This window comes from Tripterygium wilfordii, chromosome 14 (genome assembly GCF_013401445.1).
Source record: "Tripterygium wilfordii isolate XIE 37 chromosome 14, ASM1340144v1, whole genome shotgun sequence".
NCBI classification, from domain to species: domain Eukaryota; kingdom Viridiplantae; phylum Streptophyta; class Magnoliopsida; order Celastrales; family Celastraceae; genus Tripterygium; species Tripterygium wilfordii.
In genome coordinates, this window is record NC_052245.1 from 10,136,840 (window position 1) to 10,164,326 (window position 27,487).

Sequence of the window (27,487 nt, forward strand, 5' to 3'; positions counted from 1 at the left end):
ATAATTGCAATGATGCTGAGGGGAATAAAGATGATAAAAGTGGGGATGATGGCAGTGGCGGTGATGGCTTGGGTGACATTGGCAGTGATGAAGATTTTAAAGAGGTCTATGAATCAGATAATGAGGACATACTGCTATTTGAAGATGATGGTGACAATGGCATTAGGAGAAGTATGGTTGCAAATCCAAAATTCAATCATAAGGTTACTTAAGAAAAGTTGATGTTTGAACTTGGAATGGAATTTACTGATCTCAAAGAGTTTAAAAATGCTATCAAGAGCTATGCGGTTGATGGTGGGTACCAAATACATATAGCGAGGAATGAGAAGACAAGGTGTCAAGCAAAGTGTGATGTTGGATGCCCGTGGGTGATATGGTGCTCTCAAATCAAAGGGGAGAGTACTTACCAAATCAAGACATACGTTAAACAACATATGTGTAATCGGAGACTAGAAAACAAGCAAGCCAATAGCACATGGCTAGCGGTGAGATTGGTGGACAAGATAAGAGGGGAGCCAAAAGTGAGTGCAGCTGATTTGGTTACATATGCAAAGGAACACATGTCTTTGGCAATTTCAAGGACACATGCATATAGAGCAAAGAAGAAAGCATTGGACATGATCGATGGGAAACATAAAGAACAGTATGGTCAATTGAGAAGTTACATGTCCGAGGTTTTAAGGACCAACATCGGTAGCACATGCAATTTACTTGTGGACAGGGATAGACTAGAAGACCCTGCAGTGTTCAAGCGGGTATATATGTGCCTTGCTCCATTAAGGAATGGGTTCCTTGCTGGATGTAGGCCTTTGATTGGTCTAGACGGGTGTTTTTTGAAAACTGTTTATGGTGGTCAATTACTCACTGCAGTAGCACATGACGGTGCTAATGGGATTTTTCCCATAGTATGGGCGGTTGTCGAAAGGGAGAATGGAGATTCATGGGAATGGTTCTTAAGGAAGTTACTATTGGACATCGGAGGGTTCGATAGGAGGAGATGGTGCTTTATTTCTGATAGGCAGAAGGTATCACATTTAACATTCTGTTTTTCAAGTTGCACATGTTTTCTATTTATTAATACATTCTCTGTTAACTCTACTTACTAAGGCTATATGATATATTATGTTGTAGGGATTGGTGTCAACCATTGATAAGCTTGAAAGAGAAGTGGAACAAGGCATTGAGCACCGATTCTGTGTGAGGCATATTTATGCCAACTTCAGCAAAAAATGGCCAGGAGCTCATTATAGAAAATTGGTATATGATTGTGCAAAGGCCACAACAATGCAAGATTTCCTCTCACACATGCAGAAGGTAAAAGAGTTAGATGAAGAGGCTTGGAAGTATTTGGATGACATAGTTCCATGTTTGTGGACTAGGGCAGCTTTCTCCACATTTAGCAAGAATGATGCCATTGTGAATAACATGTCAGAGAGCTTCAATGGTAAGATTGTGCAAATTAGAGGCAAACCAATTATCACAATGTTAGAGGAGCTAAGAGCTGATGCAATGGATAGGCATGTTAGATTGAGGATAAAGATGGAAAGGAAACAAGGGAGACTTGTGCCAGAAGTGCACGATAGATTAGTTAAAGAGTTCCAGAAAAGTAGATTATGGACAGCAAAATGGTCTGGAGATTCAGAACAATCAGTTTTTCAGGTATATGGTTATCAAATATTAGTCTTTTACATATCACATTGATGATGGTAGTTAATAAACACACAACTTTGTTTGTAACAGGTGAGCAAAAAGCCAGAGCAATACGTTGTCAATGTAAAACAGGCATCATGTACTTGTAGGTCATGGGACTTATCTGGCATTCCATGCACTCATGCTGTCGCTACAATTGGATGGCTTCACAAAGATCCAATAGACTTTGTGCATGAAGCATATACAAGGGAGACATATTTCAGGGTATACCATCACAATGTTGAACCAACAAATGGAGAGAACTTGTGGGTTGCCACTGGTGGTGATACCGTTATACCTCCTCCAATGAAAGTATCTGTTGGAAGACCAACAAAGAAGAGAAGGAGAGAACACGATGAGCCTAAGACAAGCAGTCGACTAAGACGAAGGTATCCGAAGATAAAATGTGGCAAATGTGGAGGACTAGGGCACAACAAAAGAGGATGTCATAATCCTGCAATATCTTAGGTAGACATTGTTTTAAATGCAAAATTCATGAGATTTCTATAATATTCTGTAACTAAGATATCAAATTCTAAATTGCCAGCCACCCAATGTGAATGTTAATGTCGACATGGAAAGTGCAGTTGGAAGATGGGGTACTAGGGGAAGAGGTCGTGGTAGAGGTGGTAGAAAGGTTGGTCCAATGAGAGGAGGTGGCATTGGTAGGCCTTCTACTACTAATACTGATGCAGTGAGTACTGATGCGGATCGAGTTAATAGTGACAGTGTCTTTAGATCAAAGATGCCAGTGAAAAGATCTATGATGCGAGGGAGTGGAAGTGGTGGTGGAATTGTCATGACCGAGAGCCATACAGTACCAATGGATTTGAGTTTTGGTGGATCATGCAGCCCTGGAAAAAGAACAAAATCAAGTGCCAGGAGGATGCCAAACACTATTCTTACAATTCAAGGTGCAACATCCAAAGCTAGGTACACTACCATGCTGAATGCAACTCAGGAATCAATAACGAAAGCAACGAGGTAGTCATATTAGTGATAATATTAGGGTCGTGCTAACTAGATTAGTAAATATCTGTTGGATATGTTTTTGGTGGACTTAGCATCTGAATATGTTTTGGACTTATGTATGACAGTCATCTGGCATCTAGATAATGTTGTTTTGGACTTGCTTCTATGAAACAAATATGATATGGTGAATATAAAGGTCTATTATGGTGGAATTTTAATCTTTATATATATAGGTTTGTAAAATGTAGTTACAGAATTTTGATCTTCAAATTTACAGGTTTGTAATATGCAGGTAAAGAATTTTTATCTTTATGGTGGAGTTCTTTTGATTTGTTTTGTTATAGTGTAGAATTTTTATATGTTTTGTTATAAATTTTTTTTCCACGTGGCATTTTTTTCCACATCAGCGTTAGACCTGGTGGTCAACATGTCAAGTGTGATGTTTGACTGCCCTTTTTGTGAAAATCTGTCCAGGTGATGAAATTGAAACAAAACTGAATTTTGAGTGACTGAGTTGAAACAATCTGAAATTGGGTGACTGAGTTGGAACAAAGAGTATCTTTCAATGATGAAAAGTTCCATTAACTCATGAAACTGTGTATAGTTGAGGGATGTAAATTTATATTTAGCCGAAAATTTATCAATGACCGTTAAGGCGTTAATAGCTACTGCCTTGTTTTTCATGTTTCTCAAACATTCTCGTCCCCTTGCGTTCCTTTCCAGTCATGGCGACATTCTGCAGTCATCACCATACGCACCTCCAATTCCATCGGTTCCGTTCATCTCTTTCGCCTACTCTTCACAACCCCAAAACCCCTAGCCTTCCCCGTCGATTTCCGCCCCTATTTTCTGGTAAAATTGGGGTTGTTGCTTTCCGGGGGAATTATGGGGAGAGAGATAGAGGTTCCTCCATGTGCTGCTTTTGCAAGACCACTGACGTAGAGAAAATTGCAGTTGAGGAATCGAACGAAAGGCCTCCGTTTGATATCAATCTTGCTGTCATTCTCGCTGGTTTTGCATTCGAAGCATACACTAGCCCTCCTGTAATGATTTCTCTGTTCTCGTTGCTGTTTAGTTTCCTTGAAAGATTAGCTACTCGGTCACTATTAACAATTTTCAATTTAATCTGCCTTACGTTTTCAAGCAATTAAAGGATAATTAGTCTTTACGCTCAACTTTAGAGCCGTTGGAAGAAGAAGAAAAACCTTGCCTCTCTCTCAACGCTTTCTACTTTGAGGAAATTAAAAAATAGATGACAAATTGACCTGATTTTTGTCCCCATTTCGAATTTTCTTTGATCAGGAAAACATGGGAAGGACAGAAGTTGATGCTGCCGGATGTAAAGCTGTTTATCTTTCAGAGTATGTTGATTATTGGCTCTTTATTCTATTGTAGCTTTAAATGATTAACTGTGTTTCTTCATGCAATTGCTTTATGTACATGGTAATAATTCTCCTTAATTTTGGTGGAAACAGTTGTCGCTTGCCAATGGGATCTATAATTTGCAGAATTACATAACCCATACTTGTTTAACATAAAAACAGGTCATTTGTACGTGAAATATATGACGGCCAATTGTCTATAAAGTTGAAAAAAGGTCTCAACTTTCCGGCCATGGATCCATGGGTAAGCTATTTTTCTTTATGCCTTTCTAAACTTAGACGTAGGCTTAATTTTTGAAATTTGGTAGTACTTCGAATTGTATATTTTTGGGAATTCAGTAGTGCTTTGATTTGCATATGTTGCATAGACATACGATTGCTTTATCTCTTTTAGCTTTATATGCATTCTCAAAGTCACGATGCCTCTTCCTAGAGCTCACATTTCAGTTGCATCAATCAAACTCCCAATTTTGTTTTCATTTTGGTTCCAAGTTCCAATTCTATTTACTCTACTTTTTTTTTTTTGACATGCTATTAGGGAACTAGTGATCCATATGTGGTCATGCAATTAAATGGTCAGGTGGCCAAGAGCAAGGTTAAGTGGGGGTAAGCTAATGTTATTTTCTTTCATATCTCTGAAACTGTTGTCTCTTTTTTGAAGCTTCAATGAATCACAGCACTACAAGGCTATTCTTTTGAAGTTTCCTTTGCATTGAATGTTGTGTAATAAATATGATTTGTTTCTTGTCTGAGTCGAAGAAGCGAAGTTGGATTTGTTTAACCTACTGTAGCAATTGTTTACTGGAATACTTGATGAAGAACGGAAGCAGTCATTTAGAAAATCTCAGCTTTGTTATTTTGAAAGTTTCTTCTATGTAAGATTCAACTGAGACCTGAGATTATTACTGCTAGCTGTTTTGGGGTCTGCAAAAGGCCAAGCTGTCCCTCTATATTTTCCGGGTATTTCAAATTGCTTTTCAGGGTATTTCATAAGGAAGGATAGTTTGCAACTGAATGGGTTTCTTGCAACAAGGAGACAATAATAAAAACTGATTTTCCCTCATGTGTGTGTATATATATATATATTAACTTTTTTTTTCTATATGCTGATTGCTCCTACTCTTTCTTTTTCTTTGTCAAATCTATATCTTATCTGAGCACGCCTCATATTTCATTATATTAGTGGTGATGTCTGATGAAATGCTGCAGTTGCTGTTGACTCAAATTTCTTCTTGTGTAACAATTGTTAACTGGGTGCATGAACTTTTTTCGAATTTATTTTAGGCATTATTAGTTGCAGAATCAAAACAATATTCAATACACGTGGAAATTCATTTAGATTCCAGTTTTGGCTTTGGTTCAATTATATTATGGCAGGACGAAGGAGCCTACATGGAATCAGGAATTCACTTTTAACATCAAGCTGCCCACAAATGAGAAGCTTCAGGTCAGTATGTGTTGCTAATTAAATATAATTTTGATTTCTCATATCTGAAGCTCTTTTTTTAAGGCAAGATTTTTATTCAAAGCAAAAGAGCCATATATAGAAATGAAACTCACAAACAATAGACTGCCCTAAATACAAACAAAAACACCAAATCAGACCCACGCTCAGTAACAAACATACGTTGGGAAAGCTGCTCGTAAAGAGCACGGCCCTTTGACCTAATACTAGGTCTCCCCGGAGGGTTTAAATAAGCGATCCAGTGACATCATACTTGATATCCGACGGACTCGCCAAACATAATAGGCATATGAGTATTGATTTGAGAGTATCATCTTGCACGCGAGTAGTTCACGGGAGCGCTAGGTTGTAGTTGCAAGAAGAAAAGAAGCATGAAACGTACAATAAGTTAACTTGTTGGGTTGGGGCTTTTCACATCATTTATGTATATTCTAATACTCCCCCTCACTTGTGGGCTGGGTAACTCCGACGGCCCAACACGTACACAACAAACGAGGCCCAACACTAGGGGCTCTCACAAAGGCCCACACTTGGGGCAACAATAAATGAGGGTTTAAATTGCAGAAGCCAAGGTTTGAACCCAAGACCTCCTGCTCCGATTCCATGTTAAGATTAGTTACTTTTTCATCCAACCCAATAAGTTAACTTGTTGGGTTGGAGTTTTTCACATCATTCATGTATATTCTAACAATTTGTTTATCATATTTTGGTGTTTCTCGTAAAGATTTAATTTGCCAGTTGTGATCTATACATTCATAATCCTGCAGTTAGAAATTAGAAAATGTTGTAGTACCTCTTTTTATGTGTAATGCAGTAGGCCTCTGTTCATCACATGCAATGCGAGGAAACATCTCATAAGTGATCTTGCATGCTCAAAATTATTTGTTTCTGTGGCATACAAGGCAGTGTTAAACAGTTAAAGCATTGATTATGGAGCGATATTGATAGTCATAAGAACCTCAAGTTTATCCCAATATGGATGTGTTGACCTAACAAGGCTATTATGCATAGGGTGTGGCTTGACTATGGTATTATTGTTATACTTATAAAGTGTTAGAATATGATATAAATAATGTGAAATGCTCCAAACCAACAAGTTAACTTATTGGGTTAAATGACAAAATAACTAATTTTAACATTGTATTGGAGCAGGAGGTCTTGGGTTCAAACCTTAGCTTCTGCAATTTAAACCCCCACTTGTTGATGGCCCGAGCGTGAGCCTTTGTGAGAGCCCCTAGTGTTGGCCTTATTTGTTGTGCACGTGTTGGGCTGTCGGAGTTGTCCATGTCACACGTGAGGGGATATTAGAATATGATATAAATGATGTGAAATGTGTCAAACCAACAAGTTAACTTATTGGGTTGAATGGAAAAGTAACTAATCTTAACATATTGGTTATCTTGAAAATTATGAATGTTAAGTATACTAATCATTGTGCTTGTCTGTGAAGTGGTACAACTATAGCATTCATTTAGCAGGAAATTTTACATTGTTTGACTAAGAGCATCTTGTTCCATCTTTTCAACTTACCAGGATTGTGGCTTGTGGGTCATCTTAATAATTTTAAAGGTTGTATGATGTCGATCAGACCATTGATGGTACTGTTATCTTATAATGTGCACAACCGTGCAGTCATGATTCTTCCACTTTGTATAATGTGGACATGTACTAGTATATTTTTTATGTTTTATTGGATGCATATGTTCATAGTTGCACTATGACAACTTTGTTGTACATGGAGTTGTTTCACATATTACTTTTCATTTCATAACTTGTGAACAATAAACTTTAGGTGGCAGCTTGGGATGCAAACCTTGTAACTCCACACAAACGAATGGGGAATGCTGGCATTAGTCTTGAGTGTCTTTCTGATGGTGAGGATTTTATGAACCGCATGCATGATGGATAATATTATGCGTTGATGTTTGTTGGAATATATATAAAAGGAGTGAAATGCCCCAACCCAACAAGTTAACTTATTAAATGACAAAGTAACTAATCTTAACATGATATTGAAACGAGAGGTCTTGTGTTCAAACCTTAGCCTCCGCAATTTAAACCCCCAATTTATTGTCGCCCCAAGTGTGGGCCTTTGTGGGAGCCCCTAGTGTTGGCCCACACTTGTTGTGCACTTGTTGGTTGCTCATCTATAATAAGATGTTTATTCAATAGTTATTTACTTTCTAAATTATGCGGATAAAATCTGATGATAGGAACTTCAAATGTTTCTTTGAAAGTGACCATATAATGTATGTGTCTCTAGGAAATGTACATGATGTGCTAGTAGAGTTGGAAGGAATGGGAGGAGGTGGAAAAGTACAACTAGAGGTACGTTTATTTTTTTCTATTAAAACTGATACAGGCATGAAGTCACACAAAGAACAATAATTCCGTGCTGCCTTTATTTACTGATATTCATTCTCTGTTACTTTTTTTTTTTGAATTGGAAGAATGCATATCTTGCCAATGGGTTACAGTGACATGGCTTATGCCTTATAGACCTACTCTTATACACAAAAATAGCAGAGAATTTTTCTTTTGTTCTTACTTGAAAAACATGAAATACGTACCAATTCAATGATATATGATTTACCCACAAAAGACATCATTTCTCCTGGATTCTAGGTGCATCCAGTATTTTGTATACTGTTTGGAGTTATAGGGGAGGTAGTTTTCTTGATTGGGGAATCTTCATCATGGAATAAAGCAGTTGAATTGCCGTCTTTTTGGTGGCATTCCACTCTTGTGCAAAAACATTAAGCTTGATATGTTTTGAGTCACAACTGGTCAGAATGTCAATATACATTTTTCCAATTCTTCTGAAAAAATTTCACAGTTTGAGCTTTCAATAATTCAATGTACAAGACCTTGTGGCAGAGATGTTGTAATGCGTATAGAGTATCAACTGTATACTCATTGTGCTTTGGCAGCATTAAATATTAATGTTCTCTTATTATCCTTCAGTGTTCAATATACACCAGTTCTAGATTTGTTTGGCCTTCTATTCTGGTCTTAGGTATGAGTGTTCAATGTCGATAGATCAACACTTCAATTGATTGATGTTCCGTATACATTTCTTTCAACTCTTAAAAAAGATATGCTACCCAGTGAATTTCCATATTGGTCTGTACTTATATAAGTCAAGGAGATCAATATGCTTGTCTTGTGAATGAGGGAGGGTAGACATGTATACTGGTTTTGCTTCATTTGATCGAATTCCTACATGAATGTAGCTCTGATGAGAGTATCAGTGTAATGGATTTACTTACCTACTAGCGATGCTTAAGTTAAATGTGTATTACTCTTCCATTTTTGAAATATCTTAGGGCACTGTTGTCCCCATCCCATTTATTGGCAAAGTAGCTGCACAAGAAAAATTAACATTTGGTGCTTTTGCTTCAATTTTCACTGCAATTGGGTGTGCACAATTCTCATGAAAGTCTCCAGTAGAACAGTGTTGCTGAGCAAACTCCAGCACCCGCTTCTGTAGCTTGTGCAAACCTCATTGACCGTAGACAGTCGTAATATGCTAGACAATTAAAACCAACTAACATTTGGATGCTTTAAAGCAATTGTCTTGTGCCTTTTCTTGATGCTGTATAGTTTTACTTAATCATTGAGTACACACTCGACTATTATATTACTTTTTTTGATTTTCCTAGAAGGTATCTGGAATGTCTATACTCTCACTGAGTGTAACGTTTGCTTTATACTAAATTAACTTGATAAATGCTGTCTTTAAACCTATCTCGTCATTCCTTTGGAAGACTATTCTCTTACAAAGTGAACTGAAGATGTCTCCATTTTTCTTAAAGATTTTTTGTGATAGTCATCTTCTTTTTCTCTCTCACCTTTTGTAATTCTATCATACTTCATTTTTGGCTTTTCAATTTGATAGAAAAGTGTCTACTTTATATTCTTATCATTGGTGATAATCCATTAATCACCTTTAGGAGTGGTATTACTGTAGTCAGATAGATGTCATTCTTACGCTAAAGATAGATAGAAGACTTTGTAAGGACAGTAAAGTGACCATGCTTTAAGAAATGGCCTAGAAGAAGTAGAGTAGAACGAAGGTATAAAATTAGGTGGTGGAATCTAAAAGGGGAGAAGTTATAGTTTTTAAGGAGAAATTACTTAGGGTTTAGTTGGGGAAGCAAACCTCATGTGGGAAGAGATGACGACTTGTATCAAACAAGTAGCAAAAGAAGTACTTAGTGAGTTGGAAGGCTACCTGAAGGCAAAGAAACATGCTGGTGAAATGACAACTGGCTAGAAAATGTGAGGTTCATGAAAGATTGAAGATAAGTATGGACTAATGAATAAGGAGAGGTCTCTCTTCTTCTACATTTCTGCGTTGGTTTTCCTTTTACGTCTTAAGTCTTGAGAGCTAACCCTCAAGAAATTGCAATGTCGAATATCCGATTCTCTCTTTATCGATCTCCAATGAGAAATACAGGTAGTTCTAATTGAGCAATGTTGACTAGGACTGATTCGGACCCATTCCGATGAAATGCCCCAACCCAACAAGTTAACTTATTGGATTGAATGGAAAAGTAACTAATCTTAAGATGGTATCAGTGCGAGAGGTATTAGGTTCAAACATTAACTTCCGCAATTTAAACCCCCATTAGTTGTTGCCCCAAGTGTGTGCTTTGTGTGTGTTTATTATTGCCCTAAGTGAGGGCCTTGTGTGAGTGGCCATAGTGTTGACCCTCGTTTGTTATACACATGTTGGGCAGTCGGATTGCCCATCCCACAGGTGAGGGGGAGTACTAAAATACATAAAAGATGTGAAATGCCCTAACCTAACAAGTTAACTTATTGGGTTGAATAGCAAAACAACTAATCTTAACAGAGCCTTTTTCATGTCCTTATCTACATTTTTGCCCCTCTTTCTCCTCTTTCTGTGGTGATTTGAGTCTCATAACTTCCAGTATTTTGATTGCAATGATAAAATATCCTCTTATACTACAAGGGTTTGTTGTTAGACTGGGTTTTATTCAATTATGATACTTATTCTTGTGCTGATGAGTTTTCAGGTTAAGTACAAGAGTTTTGACGAAATTGATGATGAGAAGAAGTGGTGGAGGGTGCCTTTTCTTTCAGAATTCCTAAAGAAGAATAATTTTGAGTCTGCCTTGAAGATGGTGGTTGGTTCTGAAACTGTACCAGCACGGCAGTTTGTAGAACATGCTTTTGGGCAGTTGAAGTCATTCAATGAGTTGAATAATTGGAAGAATCAATTGTTAAACGGTTACAAGCATGGTGAAGAAGGAGTTGGGAAGTCTAATGATTCTGTTGCTGTTGCAGAGATGCTCTCACCGACAGAAAGGAATCCAGAAACTTTGAATGACTCGAGCTGCATCAAAGAGAGAAATTCTGAATCTCATGATGATAATGTTAGCAAGGATAATGAATTCCTCCCTGAGCTAGTGGTGCAATTTGGTGATCCCATACAATCAGATAAACATTTCTGGAAGAACTTTTCTGATGCTATCAATAAAAATGTTGTTCAGAGTTTTGGTCTCTCTTTCTCAGATAAGTTAAAATGGGATGGGTTTGATCTATTATACAGAATTGGTTTACAGTCACGAAAGATTGCAGAAGCAGGCTATATTGAATCAGGGCTTGCAACTCCAGAAGCTAAGGATGTTGATCATGATAAAGCAAGTAGCCAAAACGCTATTTCTTCAATCCAGGCTTCCATTCCAGAGATAAAGAAGGCAACGCAGGATTTATTACGGCAAACTGATTCCATTTTAGGGGCTTTAATGGTTTTGACTGCAACAGTTCCCCAACAAAACCAGGAAGCAAGCATACTGGGAAAGAGAGAATCTGAAGAACGGTCTTCTTCCAAAGTGGAGGATGGTGCCTCAGGGACTTTGCAGAGAGGAAGAAAGCTCACTAGCTCAGTGGACAATTTGGTATTGGATGAAGACAAAGATGAGGAAAGGAAAGCACTTTTTTCAACTGCAGAAAGTGCCATGGAGGCTTGGGCAATGCTGGCCACTGCCCTAGGCCATCCGAGTTTTATCAGATCTGAATTTGAGAAAATATGTTTTTTAGATAATGAATCTACAGACACACAGGTGAGGTTATGAAAGTTTTTATTGCGCTATATAATTTGAATTCATGAAACGGGAAAATGTTTATTTTCCATAGTCATGACTTAGCTATGAGTTTTCATTTTTTATCATACGATGTGGCAGGTAGCAATTTGGTGTGATTCTTCGCAGAGGCGAGTTGTTGTTGCCTTCAGGGGGACAGAACAAGTAGGTTATATATATCTTGCATTTTCCTGAACAAAGTTGACTACTCTGGGTTTCAGTGTTATTCACTTGTATATTGATGAGTCTAGGCTAGATGGAAGGACTTGCGGACTGATCTAATGCTAGTTCCTGCAGGGTAATGCCAATCATTCCCAAATTGTCTCTTCTTTGTTATCTTTCCTTTTTAGTGATTTTTCCTGGCAATGAGTCTAAGTGTTGGTTTTACATCATTGAAACGCTCTCATACTATTTAAGCTTATTTGGACTGTGATGGAATATATTCAGAATATCCAATCAGTAGTTACAAAGTTGTAACCATTGTTTATACATGACTTTCAAGTTTCAACTAAGTAAGTGATATCACCAGGAAATGCATGAAACTACCGGAGCTAAAAATATAATTTTTTCATAGTAGCTTTTGAGGATTATCAGATGGGGTTCTGATATTTGTTCTTGTTTTCCCTTTCTCATCTCATTTAAAATTATTATTTTTTCTCATTTTTGTCTGCTTCTTAATATACTCTTTGGCATCCAAATTTTACCCTTTTCTCAGTTTCCCATTGAAAGGAACTCTGTTTTCTAAAATCTAATATTTTGTTTCACTTAATGGTGATTTTATCTGCTTTTGCAGGCTAAACCCTGAGAGAATTGGTGGAGATTTCAAGCAAGAAGTTCAAGTATGTGAGACTTAAGCGTATTGGGTATTGTCTTAAAAGTATATATTATGCAAGCTAAAGGTCACAAGTTCAATTCCTTGAAATAGTCTCTCTGTATATTATGTGGGGGCAAGGTCTGTGTACATCTTGTCTGTTATAGACCTCGCCTACAGTGGGAGCCTTGTGCATGAGTGTTGTTGACGGATGAACATGTGGCTCATTGGTAGAGTTATAGGGGTGCAACCTAGATGTCACATGTTCAATTCCTAGAAATCACCTCTCCACATATTATGTGGGATAAGATTTACATAAATCTTGCATGTCCCCGACTGTGCCCACTATAGAAGCCTTGTGCACCGGTGTTGTTTACCTTTATTATGCAAGGAATTTTGTTGAAAACCATATTAGCACTTGTCATTTGGTGAATGTTGCAATAATATTTTCAGGTACATAGTGGTTTTCTAAGTGCATATGATTCAGTCAGAATAAGGATCATCTCCATCATCAAATTATCAATTGGTTATGAGTAAGTTTTACTTTAATAGAGATTGATTTATCTACAACCATGAAATCATTGTAGTAGACCTGCATGAATGAAGGAAATTGAATGAATGCCTTCTTATTGTTGGGTTTATAAACTTGACAGTCATTTGATTTGCATGCATGAGATTCTTAAAAAAAATATACATTCCAAAATGCTGAAATTGTTATTGTTTATTGCTACTGGTAGGCATAACTATTGGAAAAATAGGTTTAGTAGAATTAAGTGCAAAATGAATTCACTGTTTTATGTTTCCATATTGTGCACAAGTTTGCTGACTATTTACCATGTATTCTAGTGGTAGATGTACGATATTGTTGGTGTTTTCTTCATTAATGTCAAAGAAATACAGATATTGCAATGTTGAATCCTCAGCATGGGTTATGTACAAATATTAGCCATGTATCTCATTTCATGCAAGTGTTGAATGATGTCATCCTTTGTTGTTCATATTTAGAATAAAGTCCTCTTGCTGATGTAATTCAAAATATTTTCCTAAATATATTATCAAGTTTATGTATTTGGACTTGATCTCCTTTTATTTTTATAAAGATCTCCATCTTTCTTCCAAAAATCTTTTGGCAATCCTGCATATATGTGGGGAAGTTGCAGATATCCCCTTTGAAAAATTACATTTAGACTTACATGGATGACTTATAGTCTAATAAGGTAGCTAACTGTGAACTCTTAATGCTAGAAAGCCCTTGGAAATCAAAGACTGGGATTCGGGTTTAATACAGAAGAATTTTAAGGTTGATTAGGAATTGTTTTGATGGAGTAGGGTATAAAAATATAAATTATTTGATCAGTTAGCTGCTTTTGAATCTGATTCAAATCGCTTGAACACTGGTCAATTGAAAGCTATGTGTTGGATAGAAGAAAGATAAAAGAAAGAAGGCACAAGGGAGCAAATAGGCCTTAGAAAGCCATGTAACTCTTTATTATATGCTACTTCATTGGAAATAAGAAATGCAACTGTAAAGTAAAAGGCTTAAAAAATCAAACCGTAAATTTAGAAAACAGATCTGTTGGAAGATAATACTAGGACAAGAAAACCCAAGTTAGCTGTACATGCAAATGCGAGTATGGCATGACTTAAAAGATAGAAAGTATTGAGAACCACAATAAATTAATAACTTAGTATATCTAATAGCTTGGTCTTTTGATTTCATAGTGCTTACATTTTTGTTTTAGTTTTTTTTGGTTCCTTGGTAAGTGAGTAGAGGGTGAGGAGCCGTGTGTACTATGTTTTGTTCTTCTTCTTTTTTTCGCGTAGTATTTCTTGTCTTCTTTCATCCTGCTTCCTTAGGGAATGTCCTTGTATTATATTTTTGTTTTTGTTGAAAATTTTGTTTGGCTTCACGTGTGTAGTTATTAACAAAGAAGGTAGATATGTGATTTACATCCTACAATTCCTGCAGTGACAGAGATGACATTGTTGAGACACTACACAGATGGCATGTTTATGTGACTGGTCATAGTCTGGGAGGGGCATTAGCCACCCTACTTGCCCTTGAACTTTCTTCGAGTCAGCTGATGAAGTGAGTTTTTCTCTGTCCAGCTTTGTTCTCTATGCACCTTATGATTTTGTCCTCAAGCACCATTGTTTTGAATTATTGACCCAAGATCACTGAGAAATCTATGTCGTAATATTATGTTCCTTAATTAAAAAAAGGCACCCACAAAATTTGTTGAAGTAGATGAAGGAGAGAGAACTTAATGTATGCAAAGATGTATGATTTGCCACTTCTGAAGCTACAAAGTCAATATTTCAGAAGTTGGTCACAATTGATCCTGCATAATTGATTACCGGTCAGAAATTCAAATCTGTCAAGATGACTATGTTAATGTTTGTTAGAATTAGTGCTCAAAAGGAGCCCATAAGATCAGTATGACAATAGTAGTTGCACTGTCCTAAAGATTATTTTATATTGGGTCGTTGAATCCTAATGTATATCGTGTTTTAGAACTGTTGCATTGCAAATACTCACTGAATTCCCTGTTTGACTATTTCTTCATGATCTTCAGGCGTGGGGCTATTTCTGTGACTATGTATAATTTTGGTTCTCCAAGAGTTGGTAACAAAAGATTTGCAGATGTTTACAATAAGGTAATGATGGAATTATGTGTGATACACTCAGAATCACAAATTCACATATGTGCTCGCCTGCTCGGATCACTTGAACATATGCCTCTATGTGCAGACCCACATGAAAACCCAGTTTCACATGACTATGTGCATTTCAGAAACACACACATTGTTCACATTTCTCAAAATAATTTTTTATCATCGTATGAAAATATATACCCTTGGATCCTAGCCTTCATGTCTGTGCTTTTGCTCATGAATAATTGGCAACAATAATTCATAAAACTATGAAGGTTGGTGTATTACAAAGTGATATGGATAACAGCATACAGTCGTGCATATTATTTTTATCTAAAAAGTTATAGGAATATTATACTTATGGAAATTGATGCGGATGATATGCTGGGGAAAAAGAGAACTTATACTATGACTTGTCCAAAATTATGCTTTAGAATTGCAACCCACTCTTAACTGTATATATTGTGCATATCCTTTTTCTTCATTCCATGTAAACTGGCACAGAGGTTCCATTTGTTTGATTGAAACATTCCCTAAGATTCTGTTGATTATGGTTTTCTTCATACTTTTGAAGTGACACTATTTACCTTCTACATATGCTACAACAGTTGATTTGCAGTTAACTATTTAGACTTGCATTAGCCGACTTCTAATATTATACTATTAGAATTAGGTTTACCTGCAATATTAAAATTTCAAAACCTTCTCCATAAATAAGGTCAGCCCTGGTACAATTTCAATCAATAAGTTGTATAGAATTTCTTCTATGTATTTTTCTTTTATTATAACTTAAATCCCTTTTGGAAACCTGAGAAATTAATTATACTTCTTGTGCATCAAAAAGTGTTAAAAAATAAAAATTCTTTTTAGTCTTCGTCTTTGAACTAAATGCATGTCCAGTAAATGTTCTTCAATGCATGCGCAGAAAGTCAAAGATAGCTGGAGAGTTGTAAACCACAGAGACATAATACCAACTGTCCCACGCTTGATGGGTTATTGCCATGTCGCTCAACCTGTTTATCTTGCTGCTGGAGTATTAAGAAATGCCTTTGTAAGTTCTGACTCTGGCTATGTATTCTGCTCTATGTCATTTGTATCGTCCATAACAATCCTGCTTGAAACTTTAGAGGCATATTCTGTATGTTATTGGTGCCATACTCTACATAGCTGAACAGATTGTTGTTTTTTGTACGGAGAAATATTTACTAATAAAAGAGGGCACCAAACTAAGGGCCAAAGATACACTACTACTGAATGAGATTTAGAACAGTCTCCTTAACATGGCAACCTCTCCCCACATATCCTCTGAACCAAAGTGAAAAAAATATCAAGCCATGAGCTCGCTGTTTTACTGAAAGGAGATTCATCCCCTCTTAAATCCTGTTATTCCTCTCCAACCAAGTTTTCCAGCTGATAGCCAAAGGCAACAGGTCGATGATGCCTTTACAATTCTTTGATCTTGATAATCAAGAGAAGGCCAACGCTACAGGTTTGATAGTACCTGCAACAACCCACTGGACACCCAAAATACATTCAACAATGTTCCAAAGTGGAAGGCTACAAATTTGGTGGAAATCCACAACATTTCTGATCTGGATGATTGATTTGACTTGATGGTGTTTAGTGAATGATTTAACACTACCTGAAATAGGATTTTTTTCATTCTTCTTTATCTTTTCCCTTTGTTCTTTTTTTTTTTCATTTTTCGAAAGATTTTTCTTACAGACAAACATGTGATCTAGTGAAAGAGTTAATAGGGATGCAACCCAGAGGTCACATGTTTAATTCCTAGAAACAGCCTCTCCACATATTATGTTGGGGTAATGTCTGTGTAATTGCGAGAGCCTTGTGTATGGGAGTCGTTTACCTTTTCTTCCTTCACCTTTAGCCTATCAATTTTTTAAAACAACTCTATTGCACAAGACTCCCGCAGTGGCAGAGTCGGGGATAGAAAGAATGTACGCAGACCTTATCCTACATAATATGTGGCGAGACTGTTTCCAGGAATTGAACATGTGTCTTCTAGGTTGCACGACTTCAACTCTATTACTTTAGCCTATCAATCTCTTGCTAAAAAATTAAATGAACAACTTAATTCTTTTTCTTCAGTTTTGTGGGTTAGCTTTTACTTCAAAAAGGGGCAGGTGCCAAACTGCCTTAAAAACTTTGTATTTTTCTTTCCTCAGTTTTGTGCATGTTTGATGAGAAAATTCAGTTGGTTTGTGTAGTACTGTATACATTCGTTTAACATTACTTTCTGTGGTTCCAAAAAGGCATGGTGCCTTGGGTAGTTGGGGAGTCTACATCATTATTTTTTGCTTAAACTTAATTTAGCGTTCTTATAACATGATTGGCAGCACTCATGCTATAATTTATACAGTAAGCAATCCTGCTGTAGATTTTTGTTGCCCATGATATCTCGCATTAGGAACAAAACATAATCTTGCATGTTGTTAGAGACTTAGAGCAGTTATTCAACTCATGTACTTTTATGTTTACTTTAAATGAGCTACTGAATGCAGCCACTTACAAGTTGATACCAATGTACAATAATAACCAGGAAAACACGGAGCTTCTGAAAGACGGTTATGAAGGTGATGTGATTGGGGAGGCCACACCAGATGTTATTGTCACTGAATTTGTGAGTTTCTGTTATTTATTCACAAATGATCATTGATGTCATCTCAATATTTATTATATTATATGATCCTCTCTAACTCAAATATGGGATGTGCTCAAAATTTATGGACATTGTCCTCCCGGGAACATGACAAGGGAGATGTCCATCAGATGATTCAATTCAATTTATTGCATAGTTACTGCAGAGACAACTTTTGTGAAGAATGGCTCCAAATCATAGCCAGTAGGGAAAGGCTCTTGGCATCATTTAGGCAATATTTTCTAATTATATAGCTGATTTACAAGGATTATGCATTATGAAATTTGTGACGGACAACGCTGTGAAATTGAACTTTTCACTGATAAAAAGTTTTTATACATTTAGCTGTTAGTGAGATCTAATTGGGTTAAAATGGATATTAAGAAATGCAAGATTAGATTTCCTTGTCCACATTTTAAGTTCTTGGTAAGAAAAGCGATGGATATGACAAGAAAAATATTACTGCATCATACTTTCATTGTCTATCAGGAGTAGGATTGTATAGTATGCTGGTATATGGTTGGATTCACTGGAATTTGTACTTTATTTTGTGTTTCTATCTTATCCTTTCGTGTACTGTCTAATTTATCAGAGAGCATTTGTTGGTGGAATGAAAAGAAAAATGTCGGCTGATGATTAAAATAGCTTTACACAGAGTGCTCTTTCCCCTAGATTTTTGACCTTATCACATTAGGGACGTTCTCATTTCAGACTGATTTGAGGTACCTTAAGATTAATCCTAAATCATCAATACCTAGAGATTCTAGACATAATATGATAAGGTTGTTTGGACATGGTCCCTTCCTATGAGTTACTCTCATGGCGCTCCCTCTCCAGTGACAAGACCAAAAGGAAGATCCTTACAATGCTCCCCATGTCCATCATGTGGCACATCTGGAAAGAATGAAACCACAGAATCTTTGATTCAAAGGAGATATCCTTTGACCTCTTTATTGATAACTGGTTTAGTTGTATCAAGTTTTGGTGTTCCTCTCTCCATACCAATCTGCTTGAGGCTTTGTTTCCAGCCTTCTTGTAGTTCTCTGGGTCGCACCCCTTGGTGCTTTAATAAAACTTTAACCATTCAAAAAAAAAAAAGACGTGTGGCCTTGTATGGTTTACTGTAACATTATATCGTAGCCTAGATGTGTGCAAATTCAATTCACGGTTACCCCCCTAGTTTTCCAATACCTAATTGATCCTGATTCTAAGCATTTGATGCAGATGAAAGGTGAGAAGGAACTCATTGAAAAGATATTGCAAACTGAGATAAACATATTTCGTTCTGTCAGAGATGGGAGCGCCCTTATGCAGCACATGGAGGACTTCTACTATATCACCCTGCTAGAGGTACATATCTTCTTTTTACATGGCTATGTATCCCATGTTTTTCACCCTTCTAGTGACATCATCAATGATACAGTAGCAAATATGAAAAGATAAGAGTGTTTTTCTTTTCCTTCACCCTTTCCCCCCTTTTCATAGAATTATCAGATTCTTTTATGAAGTCTTTGATTTGAATCTTTTTATGATTAAGAAAATGAACGAACGAGGAAAGAATATAGTAGCAGAGTCGGGGACAATCAAAGCTTAGTTCCATTTTTCTAGCTATTCATTATATTATGACAAATTTGCACATTTCCCCCTAACACTTTATATGAGTAATTTGCTCAACACTCCTTGTAAATTGGAACATTGACATCTATCATGACGAACTTGCTCCATCTTGTATAAACGTACCCAATCAACAACCTTTACGGAGTGTCACTTAACTGATCTCTCGATTTAACTTCGTGGTGAAAAATTTTCCTTTTTACTGAAGTTATAATGAAATGACATCCACCTCTGTCCTTGGCTCTTTCACAAAAAACGTGGCTGAGCAATGTTAAATGCATATTGATAATCATAAAGCATTTCCGATATAATTGTCATGTGAGAAACTCATATCCTTCAATAGTGCTGCACCCTCACCATCTCTCTTGACAGTCATTAGTTTCTCGAGAGAGAAACTTCTTTGGCACCATCTCATATGCTGTATCTGTCGTTGCTTGGTACTAGATTTATCACTTGATCTTGCCACTGCTTAAATTACACATGCTCCATTCCATGTTAGGTGGGTGGATTGACAGACTACAGTTCAGAGTCCTTCTAGAACCTAAGGCTACATGCATAAACTGTGGTGATTATATACCTACAAGTATATAACAGTAATGATACAATTTTGAACTTTACTGTGGTAATTTGAAGACTAATAACATTGAAGGACGAGGCTGTGTCTGGTTTAATTGGAACGATGGTTGGAAGTTCAATGTTTTGCATGCCACAGTTAATGTTCGTCGTCATTTTTGGAATAAGAATTTCTAAGAATCGATAGGCCCTTACCCTATTCCCAGAGAGGGAATGGGCGGGCCAAGAGATGAGATCGACAGAAGATAGTCGCAGATCCATCTGCGATCAACACATCCTGAAGAGTCAAACAAAGAGTACAGTGAATACAAGAGGGAGGAAGGCTGTCTTATCCATGCATAGTGTGGTTGGTAGTTACTTCTTTGAGTGTGCTTGATTTTTAGTATTATTTTTTTCCTGGTTTGAGATCTTTAAGATTGGGAAAATGTAGTTCAAGAAAAGCTAAGAAGTGCTTAGTTGAGCCAAACGAAAATTTAAGGGAAATTAAAGTTCAAAAAAAGATAAGAAGTGCACAGTTGGGTCAAATGAAAATTTAAGTACAATTTGTTCTTTCAGCCAAAGTATCTTGGTTTTCTAGGAAGTTTACATCATGGTGATACAATTACTCTAACTCCAGAGAGAAAATAAAATGAAATAATATCCAAAGCTTTAAACCATGACTAAAAATTAGTACAGGAAATGAAACTTTTTTGGTGAATTTTCTGTGTCCCGTGCTATACTCATTTGGCAATGCTATATGTTTTTCAACTTTCATTTCCCTATTTTGGTGGTTCTCTTGTTTGTTGCTTTCTGTGTTCTCTTGTTTGTTGCTTTCTGTGTTACTTTCATTAATTTGGTTATGATGTTCAGCTAATACATCATTTTCTCATTACAACTGGGTTGCTGTTGCCACTTTTATTATTATCTTCATCCTTATCACAAAATTGGCTTTTATCAGAATGTGAGATCATACTACGGAACTGTTCAAAGGCCTCAAAATAATGAAAATAGCAGAATCTCAGCCGGCTAAGAAGGCTATGTTGTCTATAGGCCTGCTGCTGAGCCTCTATGTGTATAGCAGATTGTTGATCACAAAATTGCAAGCAGTATAGTAGATTGTTTCAGGAAAGACTTACATCCAGGTTTGTTTTGTCTTTGCACAGAAGTTATATTTACATGTACTTTTAATTTATTTGAGTTCTCATACCTACTGAATCATAAAGAGACATCTTGTTCTCTAAGAGAATCACATGATTTATGCCTAATAGTGTAATGAGTTTTCATTAACACAATAATAATGTAAATGCCTTTTCTTTTTGGATGGTGCCACAAGTATACAGTTTTTTCAGCTTGTCTTGTAATCAAATGCTCGTTTCCATATAAGTAAGGGTAATCAAGCATTTGAATTAATTCTACAAAAATCAAGAAATACAACTTCGTCTTGTTTGGATTTGTTATTATATCTTATTTTTCAACTGCACTATGGTGAATTGATTTTCATTGCAATGACATGCATTGTCGAGTAAGTTATTGAGTCGATCCGCTTTGCCGGAAAGTATTGAAGCTGAATCTCCAGGTAGGTATGGTCTCATATATGAAAATGATGAAATGGATGGAAGGGGAGAGCAACCTATTGACTCTATCGAACGGCATCGGAGATATATGTTTGAGAAAACCAGACCAGCACCATATGGATCAAGTGATTCTTGTCCATTCCACTCATAATAGACACCTTTGTCTTCCAATCATCTTCCAAGCTCTTTTCTCAGAGACTACTAGAAATATGTATGATTGAAACACCAAACTGGAACACAAATCTTCTACCCCAGAACCAATGGACGATGAAAACGAACAAATCAAAAGGGACGTCAATGAAATTTTGAAGGAATTACAAAAAAGCTGTATCCGGGATTCTACAATTTCCAAGGGAATTACAGACTCTTGGATTCAGATCCAACAATGTTATTGAGAGCCACATTAGCAAAGCTAAGTATATTCTCTTTCCTCTTCCCCCTTTCTTCTTCCATCACTTGAATCAAGTTGTCAAAGACCCCATTCCGATTTCCAAGTCTTCCTCTCTCATGCATAGAGCCGCTGATTATTTTTTTGCTTGTGGTTTCTCACCCCAAGGAATAAGAAGCATCAGAGAGAGGAGCAGAAAGCCAGCGATAGCCACAACAGAGAAGATGGGAAAGGAGGAGACTAGAAAGCACAGTCGCTCAAGTTTATGCCAAGGGTGGAGATATATGCTAAAGCGTAAAGCCAGAATATGCTAAATTGAGAGTACACAATTCAAGAGGAACTGTAGCATCCCCCGATCAAGTCCACAAAAAAGTTAATGGAAAAGCCATAAAATATCCAAATTCACAAGCACCAATCTAAAACCCACCTCACCTGCAGTCCACCCACAAGAAGAGACTGTTTTAAATGGTTGTCTACTATCATATTTTTCAAGTTTTATTTTCGATCAGTCATTAAGAATGAAAACAAGAACCAGAGTAAAGCCCAACAAATAACTTCAGTTCTTTCCAGAATACAAAGACATCACAAATAGCGTGACTATCCTGACAATCAAAGATAACCATTGACCATGCCACCACAAAATCTGGTGGCAAGGCATCCCTTAATAAAGATCCCTACCTTGTCCCCTAAATTCAGCTCATGTGTGCCTTATTCAACAATAAAATATAGAAGCATCTCTCAAGAGCAGTAAGCTAACAAAATCACTCAAATCCAGATACATGGATCTTGGTTTCAAAGAAGATGGACATGCTCGTTACTGAAAGCAGTATGTCCCATTTGACAACATTGACCATCTATCATCCAAATGCAACTAAGAAACACACTAACTCATCTAAACCAACAACCCAAGCATTTCATTCAATTTTTTCGTCTCAAAAGAAAATAATAACAGTAAGGGGATATGAATTTATTTCTCTGTTCCACAACACTGCTATAAGAGCATCATCACAGGATGGTCCTTGAAACACACGTCTTCTAGAACCTAAAACACCAACCAGGCTACCACAACAAGAATAATAGACACCATTTTTAAAGCTTCCTATTTAAGTCAAGTTCCACAGTTAAACATGCAAAGTTCAGTTTCTCGCCTTATATTACATCCAAAGCAACGAAAAAAAGAAGCATCAGAATCAACACCAATGCTCTAGTGTAAGTACCCTAGAAACTCATATTAAACCATCAAAAACTCTGCATCAGAAACCCTACCTGGAATTACACCAAAGGCAATGAAAAATAGAAGCAGAATCAACACCAAGGCACTAGTGTACGTGTCATAAAACTCACACAAAACCATCCAAAAGTAGGGTTTCTCGAAACCTACTCTTGAATTACACCAAAAGCAATTAAAAATTAGAAGCAGAATCAACACCAAGGCTCTAATGTACGTACCCTAAAAACTCACACAAAATCATCCAAAGTTGGTTTTCTCGAAACCTACAATTGAATTACCCCAAAAGCAATGAAAAATAGAAGCAGAATCAAAACCAAGGCCCTAGTGTACGTATCCTAAAAGCTCACATAAGACCATCCAAAATAGGGTTTCTTGAAACCTACTCTTGATGGCCTATATAAAGAGACATCAGCACCCACATTCCATGGAATTAAGGCATAAAAGATTAATTCAAGAACCTAAAAGAACATAATCTTGTAATTCAACTAAGGCAAAAGGAACTTGATATTCATAAGAGAAGAATCACTTAGGGTTCCCAATATGTGGCAAGTCTACTTATATTCCACAATTATATATCAATCGAGAACCATAACAGTGCGCCGATTATAGACAAGCAAAAACAAAAGGAATGGAAGGTTGGATCAGTTGTTGTATTACGAACATGAAGACTGGATCAGTTGATGTCGGAGTCATCGAAATCGTCTTCAAAGGAGTTGAAGAAGTCGGCGTCGGTAAGCTTGCTGTCCATGGGGAAGAAGCCCTCACCGAAGACCTCGATTGGGTCGATATCGTCCACATCCATCGCCATGCTCCCTCCCTGCTCGTCCATCTCCGCCAACAACTCCATCTGCGTCGGCCTCATCTTTCTCTATGCGTCTCTCTCCTCTCTCAAGATCTAGAAATGTCTCTGCACTATGCCCCGAATATGATTACCACAAATCCCAAAACGCTATCGTTTCTAGAGGCAAAAGAAACGGCATCGTGTAAGTGCCTCGGTTGTTTTTTTTTTTAAAAAAAATAAATTAAAAGCCAAATAAGTAAATAACGAAGAAGATAAGAAAAAAGTGGCAAATGGAGAGTGGCGTCGTCCTCTCCACAAAACCCAGTAGCTGCTTCATCTCCTCCTCCATTCCTCAGTTTCAGTCATGGCATCCCACGGCCTCTAATCTTCTACCTCACAGCTCACTTGTCACCGTCAGGTATCGCCGTTGGGACTCGAACGCCGAATCCCCTCGCTCCCGAAGATTCGACTTCAATTTTCGAGACCGAAGCGACGCCGAAGAAGATGATTATGATGAATATTCTAGAAGCAGGGAAAAGAAGCGGTGGTGGTGGTCGGTTGAGGGAGAAGAAGAAGACGAAGAAGAAGATATAGAAGGGCCTGGGATTCTGGAGGCAGCTCTTGATAGTGTCTGGATTTTCAAGGTAATAATTCTTCATTGCCTGTTCCATTGTCATTTATGCTCTCTTTTTTTTGTTAATAAATAACTATGAAGGATCTGTAATCAAAGGAAATCATAGTTTATTTACCTGTTTGGATTGCTTTTACGACTAGTTGTATGATTTTCCCTGCATACCTGACCTTGCGTAGCCATGTATAGACGATCTTTATATGCAGTCATTCCATTGCGTCCATAACAATATTATCAATTGCATAATGTATTGAATTCAGTTATAATGTATTTCCTGTTTTTTGGTGCTTCTGTTTGCATAAAAGTTCCACTTTGATGTCATGGTTGCATATGGAAATATTACTCATTCTTGTTCCTTGTTATGCTACTTTCTGAGAAGTTTCTTGCACATTTCGTGAAGGATTCATGTATTTTTATGTACACTAGACATTAAGTAGTTAATAATAATAAATTGCCCTAAAATATGCATTTCGGCAGTGCAGGTGTTCAAATCCTTTGGTTGGATGCTCCCTCCCATTATCATATCCACACTGCTAGCCAGTGGTCCGAAAGCTTTCCTGATGGCATTAGCAATCCCGCTTGGGCAGTCAGCATTGTCTCTTATATTTGAGAAATTGTGGGGAAGGACAAAAGGCAGGTCAAAACGGAAGGCCAGGATGAGGAGAAAACCATTTGCAAAACCTGAGAGCAATGTTGACACGGAGGAGGAAAATGAAGAAGAACAAGAAAGCCCGGAGGCTGGAAAAGGGAAGATGGGGTACCAATCTTGGGCTGTTGGTAATGAGGGCCCAGTAGATAATGAGAGAGCACAGGGTGCAGCAAGTTTTGGTGGATGGGATGACTTGGATAGAGCAGCAACAACTCGAGGACCCTCACAAGGGATGGGTCGTAATCCTCGAAGGACTAAAGCGGAGAAGAGCAAGTTGAGTAGGAGGGGGAGAAGTGAGACACCATTGCTATTGAGATTGTTAATAGCTGTTTTCCCAATTTTAGGTTCTTGGACTAGGATGCTCTAAGACGGACAAAACAGTGTAGCACCCGTCAAATATTTTTGATTGCTGTTTTGTGATATTTAGGTTCTTGACTAAGTGTCCAAGTGATTTTCACCCAGTCAAGAGAAAAGTTAAACCGTGACACACATGACATGAACTGCTGTGGCCAGGTCTCCAGACTTGAATGCGATATTTGTCCCAAGTTCTTACATGACCACCTCTTATTTGAAGTTTAATCAGTTTAATCGAAATGAGTGACTTGGAAGAGCCACTGTGCAATTATGCTGCTGATTAGTTGGTCGCGTGTACTTTCATTGGGATGAATGGACTGTTTCAAGGTTTGCTGTCTTCTTTTTTTCACCTCAAATGTTGATGATTCAATGTTTTCACCACTGATACATTTTGGTTGCATAAAGTTGTGGAAGTGATACTCAAGCTAGTTACTTGTAGGTTGTAACATATATTGTTTATATACAGTATTTGATATGTAGGGGCTACTCGTTTACTCAATTATTTTCCATTTTCCTCCGCAGTGCTTAAGCTCATCAGACCAATTTTCTTCTTGGTAATATGAAGGGTAATAACTCAACATTCTCGTCATTGTGGAGCAAATAGCAAGAAATCGTAGTCAAACTGTGAAAGATTTTCTTTTGCTCTAAACGTAGGGTTTATTGGGTTCTAGTAAACAGGCTGGTGTCTCGGTGAAGCGCATTGTTTGTATTCGCATAACTACTGTTGAAGATTTGCAGTAAGCAGCATTTCAGTTGTTTTTGCTACTCTTACGTACTAAAAAAGTGCCTCTGGGGGCTGGTTGGCCCCTACTGCTCCCGTCGCGTATGGCCTGGATTCTGACTTCATTTTCACACTCAATTGAGAACGAGTACAATGTGGCTAGGCTAATATGAAAGGATGTCAAGACTACATTTGACAAGGTATCTCTCTCGAAACAATGTTATTGTATACATGAATCTATCATCTTGAAAATAGCTGGACACGGTTGAGATAGCAGGCGGATGTGGGCTCTTGGAGGCAGCCACAAAATCCTTCCACATCCTTGGGAAATGATTTTCGCAAAGGATGGTCTGGAATCACGCCAACCTATATGTTGACTGAATTTGCTGCAAATTAGATGAAAAGGCTTAGTTAGAAGGACCTGTATGGTTTTCATGTGCTCCATTAGGGAAGCAATGATCATTACCCTTTCCCATATGTTGGTTCTCCATACAAAACAACACGTTTATTGTCTTTCAATGCACCAGCTAAATATCTCACTTGCGCTTGCTGTTCCTTTGTTCACCTAACAAAGGAAAATATTTATCAAATGCTTTTATCATGATTTTGATTATAAGGTTTGTTAGCTCTACTTAGTTGCAGATGCCAAAAAGGTCACCCTTGTCCTTTATAGAGACGGGATCGTTGTGGTTGTGAGTGTGCCAGAGACTTGCAGTCAGTCTCAAAGTGTAAAAACAGAATGTATTGTGATTGCACTGCTAATCTAACTTCTAAATCAAACGATTGTAAGGAGAAAGAGTTTAAATCATGGTATTAACATGAAAACTCTAAGGAAATCTAGATCCACTGAAGTGCGCTTCACTAGATAAATCAGAAATAAACGAAAATGGCAAAATGTAACACTTCATTGATGAACAAAGATGTTCATTGAGGTTGGAAAACAAGAGTGGGTAAGAACAAGGCTTGAGAACAAGAATATTAATAAGAATGCTTGAGAGCTTGAGCGTTTGAGAATTTGAAAGTTTGAATGCTTGAGAGTTTAAGCCGATGGGTTGAAATTTGTATTTGTTTGATGTGTGTGTTCGTTCACCATCTTCTCTTCTTGCTTTTATGCTACATCAATACCTCCATGTAAGCTAGAACTTTGCCCATATCAGCTAGAAAAATGGCCATAACTGTCATGACTGTAGTGGCCCGAAATTCACTCCGTTATGCTCCATCTTCTTCAACCGTCTCTTCTAGAAGCTCC

General features: G+C 37.3%; 4 protein-coding genes across 5 annotated transcripts; 3 read left to right on the plus strand and 1 right to left on the minus strand.

Moving 5' to 3' along the window:
* Positions 1-28: 28 nt before the first annotated feature.
* On the plus strand, positions 29-2,887 carry LOC120015554. Its single transcript, XM_038868031.1, has 4 exons — positions 29-1,025; positions 1,132-1,659; positions 1,741-2,157; positions 2,237-2,887. The coding sequence occupies exons 1-3, from the start codon at positions 222-224 to the stop codon at positions 2,155-2,157; spliced, it is 1,749 nt and encodes a 582-aa protein (XP_038723959.1). The 5' UTR covers positions 29-221; the 3' UTR covers positions 2,237-2,887.
* A 424-nt stretch (positions 2,888-3,311) lies between these two features.
* LOC120014930 lies at positions 3,312-21,233 on the plus strand. 2 transcript variants are annotated; one of them, XM_038867063.1, is made up of 18 exons: positions 3,312-3,704; positions 3,964-4,022; positions 4,206-4,287; positions 4,582-4,649; positions 5,421-5,490; positions 7,301-7,382; positions 7,772-7,836; positions 10,551-11,600; positions 11,721-11,783; positions 11,870-11,916; positions 12,412-12,457; positions 12,883-12,962; positions 14,399-14,518; positions 15,006-15,087; positions 16,010-16,135; positions 17,645-17,725; positions 18,968-19,093; positions 20,868-21,233. In XM_038867063.1, the coding sequence occupies exons 1-18, from the start codon at positions 3,387-3,389 to the stop codon at positions 20,937-20,939; spliced, it is 2,637 nt and encodes an 878-aa protein (XP_038722991.1). In that variant the 5' UTR covers positions 3,312-3,386; the 3' UTR covers positions 20,940-21,233. The 2 variants fall into 2 exon arrangements, with proteins under 2 accessions (XP_038722991.1, XP_038722992.1); XM_038867064.1 differs by having other exon boundaries at positions 3,630-3,704; positions 4,137-4,287.
* A 2,329-nt stretch (positions 21,234-23,562) lies between these two features.
* On the minus strand, positions 23,563-24,009 carry LOC120014932 (small acidic protein 1). The gene has a single exon (XM_038867066.1). It carries the CDS (start codon positions 23,962-23,964, stop codon positions 23,776-23,778), a length of 189 nt encoding a protein of 62 aa, XP_038722994.1. The 5' UTR covers positions 23,965-24,009; the 3' UTR covers positions 23,563-23,775.
* Positions 24,010-24,157: 148 nt separating this feature from the next.
* On the plus strand, positions 24,158-26,016 carry LOC120014931. Its single transcript, XM_038867065.1, has 2 exons — positions 24,158-24,527; positions 24,997-26,016. The coding sequence occupies exons 1-2, from the start codon at positions 24,174-24,176 to the stop codon at positions 25,528-25,530; spliced, it is 888 nt and encodes a 295-aa protein (XP_038722993.1). The 5' UTR covers positions 24,158-24,173; the 3' UTR covers positions 25,531-26,016.
* The last annotated feature ends 1,471 nt before the right edge of the window (positions 26,017-27,487 follow it).

Coding starts and splice junctions, on each gene's coding strand:
- LOC120015554 (XM_038868031.1), top strand. CDS start 222: ATGTTTGAACTTGGAATGGAATTTACTGATCTCAAAGAGTTTAAAAAT. Junction 1,026..1,131: donor TTATTTCTGATAGGCAGAAG/GTATCACATTTA, acceptor ATTATGTTGTAG/GGATTGGTGTCAACCATTGA. Junction 1,660..1,740: donor CAGAACAATCAGTTTTTCAG/GTATATGGTTAT, acceptor TGTTTGTAACAG/GTGAGCAAAAAGCCAGAGCA.
- LOC120014930 (XM_038867063.1), top strand. CDS start 3,387: ATGGCGACATTCTGCAGTCATCACCATACGCACCTCCAATTCCATCGG. Junction 3,705..3,963: donor AAGCATACACTAGCCCTCCT/GTAATGATTTCT, acceptor TTCTTTGATCAG/GAAAACATGGGAAGGACAGA. Junction 11,917..12,411: donor CTAATGCTAGTTCCTGCAGG/GTAATGCCAATC, acceptor CTGCTTTTGCAG/GCTAAACCCTGAGAGAATTG.
- LOC120014932 (XM_038867066.1), bottom strand. CDS start 23,964: ATGAGGCCGACGCAGATGGAGTTGTTGGCGGAGATGGACGAGCAGGGA.
- LOC120014931 (XM_038867065.1), top strand. CDS start 24,174: ATGGAGAGTGGCGTCGTCCTCTCCACAAAACCCAGTAGCTGCTTCATC. Junction 24,528..24,996: donor ATAGTGTCTGGATTTTCAAG/GTAATAATTCTT, acceptor TCGGCAGTGCAG/GTGTTCAAATCCTTTGGTTG.